The 17,195-nt window shown below is 46.2% G+C and overlaps 7 protein-coding genes across 7 annotated transcripts; 2 read left to right on the top strand and 5 right to left on the bottom strand.

The window, feature by feature from the left end:
- Positions 1-691: 691 nt before the first annotated feature.
- Positions 692-1,330, bottom strand: N7537_000143 (uncharacterized protein; the record flags this gene model as incomplete). Its single annotated transcript, XM_056891201.1, has 1 exon — positions 692-1,330. The coding sequence occupies one exon, from the start codon at positions 1,328-1,330 to the stop codon at positions 692-694; it is 639 nt and encodes a 212-aa protein (XP_056756196.1).
- Positions 1,331-3,967: 2,637 nt separating this feature from the next.
- N7537_000144 (HNH endonuclease signature motif containing protein) lies at positions 3,968-5,294 on the top strand (the record flags this gene model as incomplete). The annotated part of the gene is made up of 5 exons (XM_056891202.1): positions 3,968-4,049; positions 4,121-4,321; positions 4,468-4,574; positions 4,638-4,931; positions 5,004-5,294. The coding sequence occupies 5 exons, from the start codon at positions 3,968-3,970 to the stop codon at positions 5,292-5,294; spliced, it is 975 nt and encodes a 324-aa protein (XP_056756197.1).
- A 1,597-nt stretch (positions 5,295-6,891) lies between these two features.
- N7537_000145 (uncharacterized protein) lies at positions 6,892-7,257 on the bottom strand (the record flags this gene model as incomplete). Its single annotated transcript, XM_056891203.1, has 1 exon — positions 6,892-7,257. One exon carries the CDS (start codon positions 7,255-7,257, stop codon positions 6,892-6,894), a length of 366 nt encoding a protein of 121 aa, XP_056756198.1.
- A 513-nt stretch (positions 7,258-7,770) lies between these two features.
- On the bottom strand, positions 7,771-8,169 carry N7537_000146 (uncharacterized protein; the record flags this gene model as incomplete). The annotated part of the gene is made up of 2 exons (XM_056891204.1): positions 7,771-7,948; positions 8,006-8,169. 2 exons carry the CDS (start codon positions 8,167-8,169, stop codon positions 7,771-7,773), a joined length of 342 nt encoding a protein of 113 aa, XP_056756199.1.
- A 1,346-nt stretch (positions 8,170-9,515) lies between these two features.
- On the top strand, positions 9,516-10,308 carry N7537_000147 (uncharacterized protein; the record flags this gene model as incomplete). The annotated part of the gene is made up of 2 exons (XM_056891205.1): positions 9,516-10,054; positions 10,101-10,308. The coding sequence occupies 2 exons, from the start codon at positions 9,516-9,518 to the stop codon at positions 10,306-10,308; spliced, it is 747 nt and encodes a 248-aa protein (XP_056756200.1).
- A 1,143-nt stretch (positions 10,309-11,451) lies between these two features.
- Positions 11,452-12,307, bottom strand: N7537_000148 (uncharacterized protein; the record flags this gene model as incomplete). The annotated part of the gene is made up of 3 exons (XM_056891206.1): positions 11,452-11,882; positions 11,980-12,059; positions 12,156-12,307. The coding sequence occupies 3 exons, from the start codon at positions 12,305-12,307 to the stop codon at positions 11,452-11,454; spliced, it is 663 nt and encodes a 220-aa protein (XP_056756201.1).
- A 502-nt stretch (positions 12,308-12,809) lies between these two features.
- N7537_000149 (uncharacterized protein) lies at positions 12,810-13,322 on the bottom strand (the record flags this gene model as incomplete). Its single annotated transcript, XM_056891207.1, has 3 exons — positions 12,810-13,048; positions 13,069-13,208; positions 13,270-13,322. 3 exons carry the CDS (start codon positions 13,320-13,322, stop codon positions 12,810-12,812), a joined length of 432 nt encoding a protein of 143 aa, XP_056756202.1.
- Positions 13,323-17,195: the final 3,873 nt, after the last annotated feature.

A 17,195-nucleotide genomic window follows, 5' to 3' on the forward strand; every position in this document is an offset into this window, starting at 1 on the left:
TCTTATTGCTGAGCGTTAGCGAAGCAACCCATCCATATGATATGTAATCCCGAAAGGAACTCACCTGGGCAGGCCGCTGGACCTGTGTGATTATATAAGACCATTTTACCAGTGGACTCTGCTAAAAGATAATAGCGACAATCGGAGCGTCTGATTGTAGCTGCAGCGGTATATATATTAGGCCTAAGAACGCTTAGGGACGACAATGGACCCCAAAAGTGGATTAAGCTAACGCTCAGCAAAACTACCTGTATACGCCCATATACCCCCCCCCGGTGGGCGGCACAGGCAGTTAGTATGGGTTGTTTCGCTCACGCTCAGCAATGATCATCTTTTTTTAATACTGTAACGTCCATGATAGTCAAGAACGATAAAAGAGATATTTCCGCTATAGAATCTAAGCACAATCACTAGAAGTAACATTTTGAATGAATCAACTACATCTTGCTATTGAAACCCAAGTACCTAGGTGGTAAAATTTCGAGCAAACAGGGCTCTAGTGCCTGATTTATATATAGCTTTATACACGGGGTGAGAGATGCTCTCTCACCTGGACAGCATTAGGAATTTCATCAAGCAAATCCATTTAAATCGATAATCACGGCGCTTTAAAGCAAAATAAACAGCAATTTCCAGTAGTCTCATAATCACTGCTAGTGAGACTCAATTTCTCCTTCCCATTAAATCCGAGCTAAACATTTCCAAAAAATTTCTTCCAAAAGCTCCGAGACGGCTTTGAGGGAGCATTATCACTCGCTTTCCGAACACTAGCCGCCGTGTTATAGGATGGAGGGCTTGGGCCAAGTTTGTCATTCATGTTATCCACCTTTGAGGACTCAAGTAACCGCTTAGAAGAGCAAAAGTAGTCATCGCAATCCTGAGAGTTCTGGGCTAGCTCTTTTCGCATCTGGCGGGTGGGATTCTGCTTTAAAGAAGCATAAGCTCGGTTGAACTCACTGTCGGAGAGTCTTCCCATAGCGATATAGATTTCGGGGTTTTCAATGCGTTCTTTTAGGCCCTTTATCGACTTTCCAATTAACTGTAACTCCTCTTTTAGAAACAAAGACAACTTTTCAAGGTAGTCGATTCTTAGCAGGATATCGCTGTCGTCGTCGTACATAGGGTGATTCTCTGTTAAGTCATCAAGCTCTGTCTCTATCTTCTCACACTGCTGCAGTACTAAACGGCGAGTACGCTCGTTCTCGATGACAGAGGTGAGTATATCTGGGTTCGGCTCGCACAAGTGGTAATGGAGAGAAGGGTGGCAGTCGGAGACTGGCTTCAATTCTTGACTTCCAAGTAGTTCGGACATTCCAAGTAGTTCGGACATTCCTTTGAGATAATGAAACGATTCTCGTATAGTGAACTTTAGTATAAGGTAGGAAACAGGAATATTGAATATAATTTAGGATCAAGGTTTGAAATAGTAGAAAGATATATCTGCCTGGGCATCATTGATACGTATATCCCTCGCCGCAGCCTAATAAGGAATGGATCTCTACCTAGGTAGCTTCCCTCCCAAACCTTGGGACTATTCCGAGCCCCTTTCACCTTTAGGGATAAGGTTTTGTTTAAGCCTTTTAGGTTTCATATAGACGTACAGCTTCGAATTTGGCGACGGCGTGTAAGTATACCAGTCCTTTCAAAATAATTGACTGGGGTTTTACTCCACAATATCGATATTCAGGCTTGTAATATCACAGATCTTGTAGAAATGTCTAATACAAACTCACATTTCAAATAAAGTCAGGTTCTACCAGAGGGCGCTCAGAGGAAACTATCAATCCTCGGGAAAGGAAGATCGAAAGACACTTAGATGTACGACATTGTAGGACATATAGGATTTCTTCCTCATTTTCTTTTTACATCATCCCCCTAATCTAGCAGCAAGTGCGCTTGATTTCAATGGGGATCTAGTCACGGTATATACACGAAAAGAAGAGAGATCTTGTCCCTTCGAAACAGATCACCCATAAGATAGCCAGGTGCTAGTAATCTCAGCCAGCTCCCCATTATGCGGCATCAAAAACACCCTATTCGGAAGCAAAAGACACAGCTCCAAGCATTCTATATCCAACTAGTCCTTGGAAAGGAAGCAGTCTCGCTGTACCTGGTCTGGGCTGAAGTTGGAACTGAGACTCTAAGAACATACCTATACCGAGAGGTTGCCGCACCCAATGTTGCTGCATAGAGAATTGCTATATCGGTCTGCAGGTCTCCGTGTATTCCGTACGGCATCAATCCTGGGACAAGGTCGACAAGGTTTTCGCGCGGTGTGTCGGCCGTAAGGCAGATTTGCAGCCCCGCTGTACAGGATTGATTTTCCTGAAAGAGTGTAGGGCAAATTCGCCTGCATGCGCAGAGGTCAAATATAGGCTGGCTGATTGATATCTGGCGAGGGCCGGACGAGGGAGGGCAGCTCAGGTTGCAGTTGCGGGGTCGTAGAAGAGCCGACGAGTCATACGGGGAAAAGGGGGTGGCGGTGCTCAGGAGCTCGGTGATCCGGGCCAATGGCAAAGATGCCTCACCTGCAAAGTGTAGGAGAAAGGAAGGCGAAAAAGAAAATCGGGGTTGTTGGATGGAAGGGGACTTTATAGAACTACGCACGGATTGAAAAGAGCGCTAAACCTAAGCGGTTAAGACTAAACCTAAGAGAGTAATTCGCTCTTCAACAAATATCCGATATGGTGTAATCCAGAGGGACAGCGGAAAAACCACGGTTGTACGTGGTGTTGTGGGAGAAGATCGTGGTGATTCCGTGTAGGCGGTTTTATAGATCTAATTAGGACTAGTACTATATGTCTCACTAGGTTTAGCGCATGATTGTCCCGTTGTAGAACATCGTAGGGTGGATTGTCAGACTGGGATATGGCCCCCCCTAGGCCCTAAACAGGAACCGAGGTTTTTGTTATGGTCTAGTGGTAAAATAGGCTGTATTTTTCCCACATGGATACATCGAAGTAGGCGGGATTTCGACAATCTACCGACCGATTGACCGACAAGGCGATGAAAACTCCGCATATAGGTCGGTATATTTGAATAAGGAGAAATGCCTTATTTTATGCGAAGTGGTGAAAGCTAAACGAGACGAGACCCGATATAGATTCGTAACTACCGACAAAGAGCTTATTCTGATTCGGCGACTTGATGGTGATAGTCATCTAGAATAGCGGATCCTATTTAATAGGGGGCTTATAAACAATATAGCGAGAACCAATTGACTATGTTACTTGCGTTGTGGTACTTGGAAATGCTGGCATCGAAAGGGGACTGGAGATTGGAATACGTGGAAGGGAGGAAATTTGCGTCCTGTAGAGAGGGTTCCGTATTAGAAAGGGAGAGTTGTAGTATATACACCTAATGGTGACCATAAGTACTATAACTGATGACGGTCGTAGCCTGCCGAGTGCAGGAAGTAGACAGGATCGAAAAAGAGGAATAGGACCACGAAACTGAGTTATCAACACCCGGTGCGGTGGGTGGGCGTGGGCGCCTAATCTTTCACCGCCATCAACATCAAAGGGTACCAAGATCGGTATAGTAAGTCTACATAATATAGCTACTTAATTATATAGATGTTTACCCATGATTATAATCGACAATTACAAACTAGACGCCGCGTAGGAGCGCGGGCCCCAAAGGGCCTTATGCTGAACCCACGAAGAGCTGACGGTTATCATGCGTCATAGCAAAATTTTGATTATGTTTGCCTCGCTGGCCTACTATGGTGATGAGCTCGTTAGAGTCAGCCACTCTTTTTGTTGCTCAACATTTGACCGTCCATCTCCTAAGTTTGACTTGCAAAACGTTCATTCAGACCTTCTTCGGCACCCACCACCTCCCCCTCCCCTTTCTCCGTGTCTTCACTCCCCATCATCTTCTCGCCCCTGTATTATCTTGCAATTCGCATCTTCTTACTCTAACCAACTCTTGTGTTCTTCCCTTTTCTCTTGTCTATCTTGCCACGATGGCGGCACGTATCCTTGAAGATCCACGCGACCCCGATCACAACGTCCGGATTTACGACAATGATGGAGCCCTGCTGGCAGGTAAGCAAATCTCACTATGCAAACGAGACTAGAGAATGCGAGAACGCCAGCCATTAATGTTACATCGACAGCCTTTCGGGTCAGTCCAGACTCAAGCGACAGATACCATACTTCCGAGATGTTGTATCGCTACTGTAGCATGATATTCATCTTCCAGAACCAGTCAGAGTGGTCGATATTTTACCTGCATGCAAATGGAGTCCATGGCCAGGCGCTCCGTGTTCAAGCTCGAGTCCCCATTTCACCGGGCAACTATATTGTCCTTGATAAAGGTGGGTAAGCGTTGGAACGTCCGTGAATGCTGGCGTTTCTGATGGCAGCTGCGTCATGCTAGCAGACAGTCGCCAACGGCATATGTCGACTCGTCCCCCCTACTCTGTGCACTCCTCATTTTCTATCAGTTTCTAAAACTGTACAGGAGGGCAACCGATCACCGTTCAGCTCACCACTCAGACCGCCCCACGCCGTGTTCGCAGTCGAGACTACCGCACTGAATCGGCAGGACAGAACGAAAGAGACCGACTGGTACATTGGCTTGGAAATAGCAAGAAAGGCATATGTATTTCTTGTGGCTAATCATTTCTACAGCAGAAAAAGTTCCGGGATGGCCTTCGGACAAGAGACACTCATTGTGTAATTTCTGGACCCCCATTGATCCCCGATGCACAAGACCCATTTCAGACGATGGAAGCCAGCCATATCTTTCCTACAAGCATGATCCAGGAGTGGAACAGAAATAACTACAAAGGTAACTGGATTACCGACGACAGCCCTTCGAGTGAAATCGGAGAGAGTGGCCTCTATTCTCTGCAAAATGGGCTTCTTCTTAATAAGACTGTTCATAGTTATTTCGATGATTTCAAACTAGGGATCGACCCGGATGTAAGCTAAGCTTCTCTTGAAATTGTGGCATACGCATTTTTCTGCATCGAAACTGATATTTCACAAACATAGGCAGGCTACAAAATAATCATCTTTCGGGGAGACACGGCAAAACTCGGAGGGAAATGCCCCAAGGACTCTGCCAGACATGGTACCGACCCAAGAAACCGAGTCTGTGCACATCTCCTGCGTTGGCATCTAAGGATGTGCGTGTATCGAAATTTGAAGGCCAACGCCGATATTCAGGCCGTGTGGGAAGATGACCTTGGAAGCGATGATGTAGGCCAGATCCTCGAGCAGCCAGATGCTGGACACAGGATGGAGGTAGAGTTGTTCACGCGTCTGGGAGAACGAATGGCTTAGACAGACGCAAAACCATGCCACCAACGGTCTGGATCAAATACATCGCACTGGAATCCTATCTAACTATTACAACATAGTACCGATTTGATTCTCCATTGTCGTAAGCGCCATGCTTTGCTGTATATCTTCATCGAAATACTATATTGCTCCCTGAAATAGAATCGAGTACCCGATATCTCGAGTTTGCATCCATATAGCCGAGCAGCAACGCGGGTCTTATGACTATCAACAATTCCCTGAACCCCTTTTGGTAACAAGACGCCTTTGGTGACAGGGGTCGGCACTACGTAGATCGAGGCGGATGACCGCGCAAAAAAGGTGGCGAAGGTCGAATAAGTAGATGTTGCGCGCGATCAACGAAGTCTCCTGGCAGCTTTTCGGATCCGGGGGCCGCTCTGGAGTCTTGACATAGTCCTCGTGGAATCTTGCGGACATCACAAAAGAACATCTATCACTGTGTTGCTCTTGTAAAAACTCGCGAGCTTAGCAACTACTAGCTGATGCGAAAGCAGCCGAGACTGTCTGGCTAGTCAAGATAAGATGAGCAGTCCGGTCCCGGTCTTCCGCAGTTCCAAAATGACACAAGCGCCATCGGCCAAGGTCGCAAGGCCTCATCCAGACTTTGCATCCCCAAGGCAGGAGGTCCGCCACGAAAAGGCGATTATCCAAGAATAGCATAGGGCGAATGCATCTAGATTCACAGTAGTAGAGAAACCGGGGCCAAGCGAACGAAGGCAACGCAGATTGCGCTCGAGGGATTGTGGACTTGACAAGTCGTATAAGAAATAACGAGGGGTGGCGGAGCTCGGTGTTCCGGATCAATGGCAAAAATGCCTCGTTGGAGGGGTGCAGATGCGTGGAAAGAAGCACAAGACTGAAGTAGAAATCGAAGCTATGATCTAGAGATAGATCGAAATCAGCCACACCACTAGACTTGGCTTATATTTTCAAATTCCACTTAGAAATTCCAACAGTCCGATATGGTGTAATCCAGGGGGACAGCGGAAAGACCAAGGTTTTGCGTGGTATTTGGGGGGATAATCGTGGTGATTCCGTATAGGCGGTCTTATAGATGTAATTAGGGCTAGTGCCATAGTACCAACTGGGTTTAGCGTGTGATTGTTGCTGCATGTCTATTATAAGCCTGGCGGATTTATCATAGGCGATAATTAATTGATTGCCAAATTTGGACTTTCACTACGCATTGATTTTTATTAATATTTTGGCTGGCAGTGGTCAAGTAATCGTACACCCCCACTAGTTACCTAGATCTCTGGTAGAACCTGACTTTATTTGAAATGTGAATTTAAATTCGATATTTCTACAAGATCTGTGTAGGTGTATCCTGGCCAGGGGTCGGAAACTATTATAAGCCTAAATATGCGAAATTGTGGAGCGAGAACCCAGTCATTTGCTTGGAAAAGACTGGTATACTTACACGCCTTCGCTAAATTTGAAGCTGTACGGCTATATGAAACCTTAAAAACTTAAACAAAACCTTAGCCTTAAAGGTGAGAGGGGCTCGAATTAGTCCTAAGGTTCTCGGAGAAAAGAAAAGTATAAAACAACAGAGGAACGCCGTCGCCTCGGTATCACCTCAGCATACCAAGCCAGCCACCCCACCCGGCGGCGGAGTTGCCAAGCCCTCTTTCATTCCGTGGGCGGCGTTGCGCGCCAAGGTACTGAGGTTGGCCAATTTTGCGGAGCGCAGCCTCTTCTTCTTCTTCTTCTTCTTCTTCTTCTTCTTCTTCTTGGGTGTGGTGGAGGGCGCGGGGGTCTCGGGAGTCTCCGGGGTCATACGAGGCATACGCGATCGAGGTTTCTGGAGTTGCGGAGGTCCACATTCGATCCCAAATAGTCCCAGATTTCCGTTGCCGCCGCCCACACATTCCTTGCCACCTCGCATGAAACCCATACATGGTCCAGGGAGAGGTCTGTTTGTCCCATGTTGTGTGGTTCCCATCGTGAAAGAAAATGTCCGTATTTACCTAGGTAGTCACCTGGGCACTTTGTCGTGCTGACTAAGCAAGAACCGGTTCTTCGGGAGGTTTCCCCGTCTAGCAGCCCCATACCCAGCAGCCCATGCTGATTAATCACGTCCAGATTGGGAAATAGAGGCAGATTAGTCAAATGCTGCGAAATCGACTGATTGGGTACAGTGCTGGGTATGGTGCTGGGTATGGTCCGGGGGGTCATATCGATGGAATTCGTCGATTTGGAGCTCTCCGGCGAGAGCAGCTTGCTGGGTATGGTGCTGAGTATGGTGCTGGGTATGCTAGATATGCTGGGTATAGTGGGTGACCCCATGGTCCTTCATTCTTCAGACAGGACTCGTATTCTTGGGGAGAAACGGTTCCGACTATCTGTATCAAAGCCGACTCAACGTTTGCGGCTTGAGAGCCGATCCTCTCATCCAGTCTTTTACCCGTACTATGGTTCGTGGAACGTTGCATGGGCTCGTGGCGAGAGTCTGCCTTCAGCAGGACTTTGATAGCGTCGGTTTTAATAAATTGCCATGTCCTGCCACCTTCCAGGGAAGCCGCTTTTTGTATGTTGCCCATGGGCTAGGCGCCAGGAGGTCTCCTCCGGCATCGGTACTCGGGACCTTTAGCGGGGCGCCGATAGAGTGATGTCCGGTCTCTTCAGCAGGGGAACTTGTATCATATTAGTCATTGAACAGTATATCGAGGGTGATCTGGAGGGATACTCACTATGAATTATCCTCAGGTGCTAATGCCTGATCGCAATGGGTTGGGTTTTGAGTCAGGGGCGGCGTTGATGTCGACATGCTTGTGGGAGGACAGCCAAAGACGGGAATCAATGGTGCTTGGAGGAGGATAGCCGAAGATTGGGGATCAACGGTGATGGTGATCATACGGTGAGGAGTTGATGAAGACGGAATCAACGGTCAATGTATGAAAGGCTGGAGATAAAGTGGTGAAGGATGCCGGGAAATAGGAGGGGCAGATAGGAAATGTGAAGGAAGTTCTGAAATGATTCAGGTTGCTGAGGTTTTACTCCTCTACACATATAACACCTTTCTTCACCATCTCCCCTCGCGTCTAGTCCCTCACTCCACCAGCCAGACCGCAAAGAATCTCTTTCGCTACTACGGAAAGGAAGCCAACTGGAGCCATCGCCCAGCACATACCCGGCCTCATTAGTCGGAGATGACGAGGACCAGCCTACATGTTGGGCGCGAACTGCGCTCCAGCACCTACGGACTCGTGGGAGACGTGTTCGTCAACAACCGGGGACCCTGCTCCATACACTCCAGAACCTCATACCTTGCCGTGAACCCGGGTTACGCATTATACTTTAAGAGAAGCTATATTGTTGATCATTCCAGAATGGTGTACATACAAAGTATTGAAGCTATTCCCGACCCACAAAGATCCACATCCCCACATTCTTAAGCGTTGACTTTGCTCCATCGCAATCAGAGCAACCAGTCCATCAGTTTTGACCTTCGCCGACCGTCTGAAACGCCCTTTTTCTAGCCTCTTCCATCATATTTGACCCTCGCCAACTGCCTGAAACGCCTTTCTCTGCCCTTGGAAGCTTTTTCAACTTCTGATTTCAGATCATGGCGGCGAAGATAGTAAACATGACGTTGGGCATCGCGGTGATGGGCGCAACGATCTGAGGGTCAGATTCAGGAACGGCGACGGCGATTTAGGTAGAATGGAGTCTAACTTTGTGAAATTGAGGCCGAAATGAGTTTGTGGGCGAAAAGAGGGAAGAGAAATAGAATAACTAGATTGTATAATGGTAATTCAGGCATTCTTTTTCCTCTGCCGGCAAATATTTAGGCACCAAGGCACCAATCAGGCCGGAATCAGGCCAAAACGAGCTAGACGCTATGCATGCCCCCCTATACCCCTTCGTAGTGAGTGTCGGAAGTCTGAGAAAGCAGGCCCACTATTATGTTTGTTGTGTTTGTTTATTATCCAGCAAGTAATTACGCCTATATATGAATTGCCAGAAATAGGTAATAAAAACCAGAGTCTTCGACATCACCTAATTGGCCAGTAGCAAGTCGTATTTCACAGTGAGGTGTTGCCTCAGGCACCATAGTGTATCACGGTGGAAACCAATGACCACCAAATGACCATTTGGCCCACAAAGTCCATCTCCCTTCATTTCTTTCAGAACTTTCCCTTCTTTTCCTCTTCTATTCTCTCAGAACTCTCTTCCCTTTTTATCCTCGCAACCTTCAAGATGACTGATATCTCTCAGATTTTCAAAGGCACTCAGATCGCCCTTCCTGGCTCTGCAACTCTCCGGCTGAACGCGAGTACATGGGTGATCGACGAGAAGCTTTATGAGAATAGAGTCGATGGAGTGCGTGAGCCTACTTCTGATCCCGACGAACAACCATCCGGTTGGGAGGCTAAGTATCTATGTCACAATCACCATTTTCCATATAATCAAGCCTTTATAAGAGTCTACTGTCAAGGTCCTGATAAGGAAACAGAATTCCTTCTGCCGGAAGTTCGAGCCCAACAGGCAAATCCTTATTTTGAAAAGCAGGAAGCTAAAGCTCGGAAGAAGTTCAGACAAGGTGGATGCAAAAGTGTACCTTCGCTACTTGGATATGGCCAATCCGTGCAAGGGGAACACGGACCTGTACCTGGAGGATACATAACCTATCTTGTTTGGGAAAAGGTCCGCGGACAGGTCCTTACTCCGGAGCTATTCTGGTCATTCGAGCGACCAAAACGTGATCTCGTTCGCCGAAAGTTCCGGGCTGCATATGAGTAAGTGCGGAGTTAAGTCCTTAAGATCATGCTAACGCAAAATCAGGGAAATGTCGTCCTTTGGCTGGGGTCTAGGAGGGGAGAATATCACAAAGATTATATGGGACAAAGAATCCGCCGATCTATGGATCTCGGGGTTTCGCGGTTCGTATCTAACTGACGAAAAGTGGGAGGATTGCATTCTGGCTTATTACCGCTTGATCAAACCACCCGCGTCCGGCGTTTGTGAGAACCTTGATGAATGGGAGTGGTGATACAGGTTTTTATTGGTGATAGGGAGAATACCCAGGTGCCGCTTCAGTGGTCCTCGAAGGTAAACTCCCCTCTTTTGTTAAGGTGTGAGTAGAGTATCTCTCATGGCGAGCTCCTTATTGGAGTAACTCCTCTCTTTTGAAGGTGCGAGTAATAGTCTAGTGTCTTCTAATATTCTGCTTCGTGATCAACCTAGTTCTTAACGATCTCCCGAATTTATGTTCCCGCGTATTCAAAATTCACTTGATACTCCCCCAGTAAGCTGCTTTATTCTCAGATATTTTCATTTTCTGCCAGCAGAAGATCAAGCATCTTCAGGCATCTTTAGGCACTAAATTAGTCATTGATCCTAGGGCCGCTCTGAACCTTCGTAGTCGGCTAAGAATATCTGTGTTTGGAAGAGAGTTTGCAGATCATTCAAACTGTATATATATAACTACATTTGAAGCTTGCATCAAAACTATGGCCGTCATCCGACTTCGCCACCCCGTAAAGACAATTGGAGCACACTCAGGGAGTTACAAGGGTGAGTTGACGACTCCCTAAGTTCACGACTACTCCAGATAACTAGTCAATTACGTTAAAAGCAACTAGGAAATTTGAGTAGGTTGATAAGATTCATTAGAGACTGAATAAAGTGCTAAGTCAAGGCCTCTAGACATTTGATCACACATTCGACAAAGGAAAGGGATCCACTCGTATAAGGAGTTTTGTCTTCAGAGATACCCGCACCTCTCTATATTGGTAGGAGAGGGGAGCTTACTCACAGCTCCATAAATGAAGCGGAGTTTTCTCGTGTCCTATTATATTGATTCCACCTAGCTTTTTCGAGGTAGTTGGTTATCAACCTTACCTTGTTGACGCGCTAGGATCGCAATGTAGAAAAAGCATTCTCTCACGGTTACCGTCGGAGATCCTTTGGTGTAGACATTAGAGGCTAGAATCACTGGGGAGCAATCTACGACCCATGTCGTACCGTTATGCCGTTGTCGGAGGAAGATAGTTTCTTTATAATTCGAGAGAAAGCCATACATACACCCCAACTCTTTCATATATCTGAGAACCTGGCCCACTAAGACTCGAAAATAAGACTTTTGGCGGAAGGGCCTCAATTCTAGGTGATCCTTGATACGGTGATGGATAACCTACGGCACCTTCAACTCACCCACAAGCTTCAACTTATTTCTTGATGTCTTCATAACACAATCAGGGACTTTGTTCCCTAGATTAGGAAGACATTTGAAATCGGCAAACTGGATATTAAGCCTTTGAGCTTCAAACACCTTTCCAAGTGTTTGACCAATCGCCTGTTGAAACCTTCCCTGTACACCTGTCTCATCTCCGACAAAAACCTTATTATTATTAAGATCGCGGGTATTCAGGGTGTATCCGATAACCCTGTTACTCCAATGTTGGTTATCCGTTGTTGCTCGTACATCTTGGCAGAAATTTGGCCAATAATTCAATTCGCCGTTGTAAATAAGCCGGTGTACGGTATTGGTATTCGTGTGGAAATCTGTCTTTAGTAGAGGAGGCAGAGCCTCGTTGACGGTCTTACGCACGCGGATCTGCTTACCTATGATGTAGGTGAATGCTGTTGGTGGTAATTTTGGAAGTGCGAAGAGTGAGATTAAAGTGTGGGAAAGATGAGATGGAGGCGAGAAAACGCTGACTAGGAAGGCAGGAGGGCTCTCCTCGTGCTTCAGTCCTCGCATTTTCAGATTTCAGGCTTTCAATCTCTCCGACGAACCAACTAGTGAGTCAACTTGTTTGATGAAGACAATTCCTCTCTATACTGTATAAGTATACTCAGCACCGAATTCAGGGATAACCGATTCGTTCACCTAACCGATATTGGGGCCAGCCACAAATCCACTCGTTTCCTGCGGCCCCCTGCCCAAGTCTACGCACTTCAACTCGAAAACAAACAGCACTGAAGCTCACTTGTCCCCGAAAGAGACCGCATTCCTCGATGCACTTATAAACTGACAGAATGAACATCGTTTCAGAAGGTGTGAAAGCGTATCCAATGGCAAATCCACGGCGTTGTTTGTGAGATCTTCCAATGACTATTCCGACCAGGCAATTGATCTCCCGAAGCTTTCTTCTGATCTATCTAGTGAGGGATAGGCGTGCGGTTTCCAGGCGCTAGTTTCCAGGAGCTCGATGACGCAGTCTACGTGAACTTAATGGTGGACTTGTCCCAGATCTACAATCGATACTTCGTACTAATGCCTCGCCCTACGGTGCGCATTTACCAAGAAGGCCGCGTATAATAACCGACTGGTCATTATATCGAACTTACATTGAAGATCAATGGAAAAAAAGAAACCGGAAATTGCACCGAAGATGGAAGTTTCAATTCCCGTGTTAGGAACTACGATATGCGAAAGGATATTAAGATACTGAATAGATTCTGATCATTGTAAAAGTAGAAGAAGCTACAGAATCTGGAGATATGTACTAATAAAGGATGATCCATCCGAACATCCTGATATATCTACTAAGAGGGACTCTTCGTCATCTCCTCTGCCTCGGAGTCGAGATACATGTTGATGTCGAATTCGGCATCAAGGCCGTCTGCGATAGAGAGAGTAGTAGTCGGCTCCTCATTGACCTGCTCTGCGCTCCCCTCTTGGAGTCGTAGGCGCGACAGCTCGGCATTCTCCTGCTGGAGGCGAGTAATGGTCTCCTGCTGTTGGGCAAATGCAGCCTCCAGCCGTTCCAGCGGGCCGGGGTGGTCTGTATTGGCCCTTGGCAACAGGGCCCCTCGTCCTCTTCCTCTTCCTCCTCCCCACCTACCGCCCCGCCCTCCTCGGTTCTGGCCTCCGCCACGGCCCCGGCCCTAGGCCAAATTGGTGGTCGTGGAGCCCACTCCCGCGACCCCACCGAAAACCGACCCCTATTTCCATCAGTTACTATGAGTCTTCTGGGTTTAAATTTGTCAAAGAAGGGCTTCTTACAGCGATGTTGATGACTGGGGCTCCTTGCCCGGCATTGGCGCTGCCTTGGGCATGTCGCTAGTGGTCGTGGGTGCGGTGGCCGCGCACACCGCACACACCGCAGCGACCCCGGTTGCGTTTCTACTATGAGTTAGCATCAATAATATATGAGTTGTTGCCGGCTTAGATACCTTTTTGGAAGCGCCCTTCCCGTGATTGCCTTGGCCCTTATGGCCGTTGTCCCCCCCGCCACCAGTTGTGGACAGCGCAGTCGGCATTTTGGACTAATATACCGAGTTAGTAACTTTTCAGCATCAAGGGCTCCCAATATTGAAGATCCTCACTGTCGATTAGTGATTTGGGGTAAAAAAAAGTAAGGTGAACGAAACTAACTCAAGGAACTACCTACGAAGATAGATATATATATTTCTACTACTTATATGCCGAATAGATTGAAGCTTGGGAGCTGAATAGGAAATTACTTATTCAGACAGTATATAATCATTCAATTAGCCTATAGATTAATTTGAATGTCTACAGAATCCCAGGCTATTAATTATAATGCGCTATTATTGATAAATTTCAATCTACTATAATATAGCTAATAGGTGATAGCCCTATAACCTTAGAAGGCAATCCCTTAGGTATGAACAACAATCATTACAATGGGATACCTAACACATTTCGATCTACATATCTCTTTGTATTCCATTGCCCTCGACAAATCGATTCCTATAGACCTAGGTATCAATGAAAGCTCATCACAATGCAGAGCTCTATAGATTGTTAAGATTGCTTGGAAAATTTCCTGTTTCTAAAAAGTTTTGGATCATTCGCTCGCGCCTGAGCGAGTTTCTATGATTATTCTGAATGACTTGTCACGATCTGCATGTTATGCATGCATTACGCTCTCTTATTCTTTCCTTTGTCACATGCTTGCTCGTTTGCTTTGTTTGCAACCTTTACATTCGTTTGCTTTCTTTCCTTTGTTCTACAGATTGCTACTATGCCTAATTAGGAAAGAGGGATGTTTGATTGATTGATTGTTTGCTAGCATGGGGGAGCGCTCTACTATTTAAACCCCATGCTCTGCCAGCTCTCTCTTTCCTTCTCTCTCTCTCTCCTTACTAGCTTTGTTATTCTCGTTGGAATGCACTCTTTCTTCATTGATCGACCTGGCACGTAACATGACTAGTATAACCTAGATGAAATCTATAGACCTCAGCATACCTCCAAGACTATTTAAGCAGGTTCACTAGTAAATCGGTGAAAAAGTCCATTTGACCTATTAACTAACAACAATAGCAATTGTCCTTTTGAGGGCGTTGTCAGTCCATTCTTTACCTCAGACGTATTATACATATACATTCATTGTGAGGACTGCTATCTAGCAGGTCCGAGCAGAATTGAGAGAAGACTCGAGCTCAAAACCCGAGAGAAGGAAGGATCAGAGAATCGGAGACTGGAACGCGTCTACCTAGCCTGATCACTGACAACACTGGCGCGGACGAGAGAAGAGAGAAGAGAAGGGAACTGAGAGCGGGGGAAGAAGCAGAGAAGCAGCCATGTGACCCCAGGTTTGGATGCCTGAGACACCCACCTTTGCTTCGAACAAGAATACCGTTGAATAAGAGTGAAGGGGCGAGATAGGTCCTGGTTGCTATGCAAGCTAATCGCTAAGGTGCTAATGCTAGGATCTGCACACGGACAAAGAGCGCTAAACTAAAAGGGTCGAGATAAACCTAACAGAGTAATTCGCAGTCCCCCTCCGATATAGTGTAAACGGAGGTAACGGTGAAATGACCATGGTTTGGCGTGATGTTTAACCGGCAAATCGTGGTATTTTCACTTAGGCATATTGTCGTAGGCCTCAGCCGCTACTGCACGCTTTCTTAGATGGTTATTTTCAGCTCTCTAAACCGCCTGAAAGCTCACTCGTGAAAAGGTCCAATAAAGCCCTCGGAGCGCTGTTGCGGAATCTTCAAGATGCTGATGTCAACTTGAAAGAGTTCGGTGAGGGGGAAGAGTTAATACTGAAAGACCAAGGGGGGTGTATCGATTTTCGCATTCTCGGTGGATCGAGGTCCTTTGTTATTCGAATTATTGGATTCTCACACGGCCCAACACCGGAGGACTGGTGTCTATGGATTAGTGAGCCCTCTGATGAATTTGCGGGAGACTTTTGGGCAATGATTGAGCGACGGATGGAGATGCCAGGTGGATGGTCGGACGATGTACACTTTTCTTTTTGATATTACTGCTATCTTGCGATTTCATAACATCTCAGATTGCTCCACAATACTACGCAGGATGGTTGCCGAATCAAACCAAATTTACACATTTAGGGACCTTGATTTTTCCGCCTACCTACAACTCTAGACGTCAAACCTCCGACAGGACTGCATGTAGGTGAAATCTGTCTTCCACTAGTCGCCCTATCCAACGCAATTTGTAAGTTAGAGGCTATTATATGAATGACATGCTCGCTCGCCCTCATAGGCCAATGAGTCAATGACCATACTATAACTAGCCGTTGCTATATTAAAGCGATCCAAATATATAACGGAAAACAAAGAAAGGTATCATTAACGGCCATGTATGAAATATTATTCAGCGTGTGCTATCTCCAAGGCTCCAGCCATGGAGGGCTCCACCTGGGCAAGGCTAGGGAAAATCGTTCTGTTTGACTATTCGGAGCTTATTGTAGGACACCGAACCTTATCGTTATTATGGCACGACCGAGATTTGAGGACACTTCTTTCGTTATCGATGCCTATAAATTTCGTGATACCCAGCACTCGGACGAGAACCTCAGGTGCCGCTGATGATTCAGCTTTCCCTCGTTAAAGTTGATGTGATCGAGATACCGATTAGAACCGGTCTTTATCGTAGAAAGTCCGACGCCAGACTAGTAACTATATAACTACTACCTTCTTTACTTGTACAAATATTTCGCTTACAAATTGACTGGTGAATGCTGAAAATTTGGATCTATTTACCTACAAAACCAGGCGAGCTTATCTAACTAAGGACTAACCTCGCCCTATTATAATAGCTCTAGCCGAATGTTAGTAGTATAAAGCGGAGGAACTTGCCCAGGTGGCTAGGGAGCTAGACAGAATGATCAATAAGCGACAACTCTTGGTATTTCCACGCTAGTTGCTTTTTTTGCTGGGGGCTCTTGTTTACCCCTCGGTCTAATCTTCCTGTCTGGCACTAGTTAATATAAATCTTCATGTGTAACTGTTCTTCTAAAGAGACTTGATAAACCAAACCTATTTTTCTATTATTGAAAGTTATACTATCTAGCGACTAGATATCTACGTATATTGTACTTCACCTTAGTTAACAATCTATCAGTTGGCTTTTTCAACCCGATTTTAGAAACCTAAATTCTACCTCCGGAAACGGAATAGATGATTCGATGCACCTTACCGACCTGATCAGATTTAACATAGTATCAAAATCGTCTTGCTAGTAAGTTTGCGGACGATTATCACAGTCTATTTGTAGTTTTAATCAAGCTTGAGCAGTGAAATGTTAGACCGATTCGAGCAAACGCATGAACTTGGGAAAAAGAAGAGCTCTACTTCATCGACCTCACGCGGATATCACTCTAGTAAAATGTACACCGTTGACAGAAAATCAGGACCGTTCAAGTGTGAGCCAGTCCCGTCATGGAACGAAAAACCCCATAGTCATGGTTTGGGGAAATGTGATTTGGTAATTCGAGCTCACCACCTGGCCTTAGGTCCGTCCAAGTTCCAATTAAGTCTCGCGAGTGAGATCTAGGATCATATCAGACTCGAGGACTTATAGTAAGGTTCCCAGCAATGCAAGTAATCGGTCCCAGGAGTAAGAATCATGGTTCCTCCAAATGTCAGGGTTATACATGAAGCATACAGGATATTGAAGTAGAGCTCGGCACCAACCGCGGTCTGACCGCT

This window comes from Penicillium hordei (genome assembly GCF_028827395.1).
Source record: "Penicillium hordei strain IBT 12815 chromosome Unknown utg000001l_segment0_segment0, whole genome shotgun sequence".
Classification (NCBI taxonomy): Eukaryota; Fungi; Ascomycota; class Eurotiomycetes; order Eurotiales; family Aspergillaceae; genus Penicillium; species Penicillium hordei.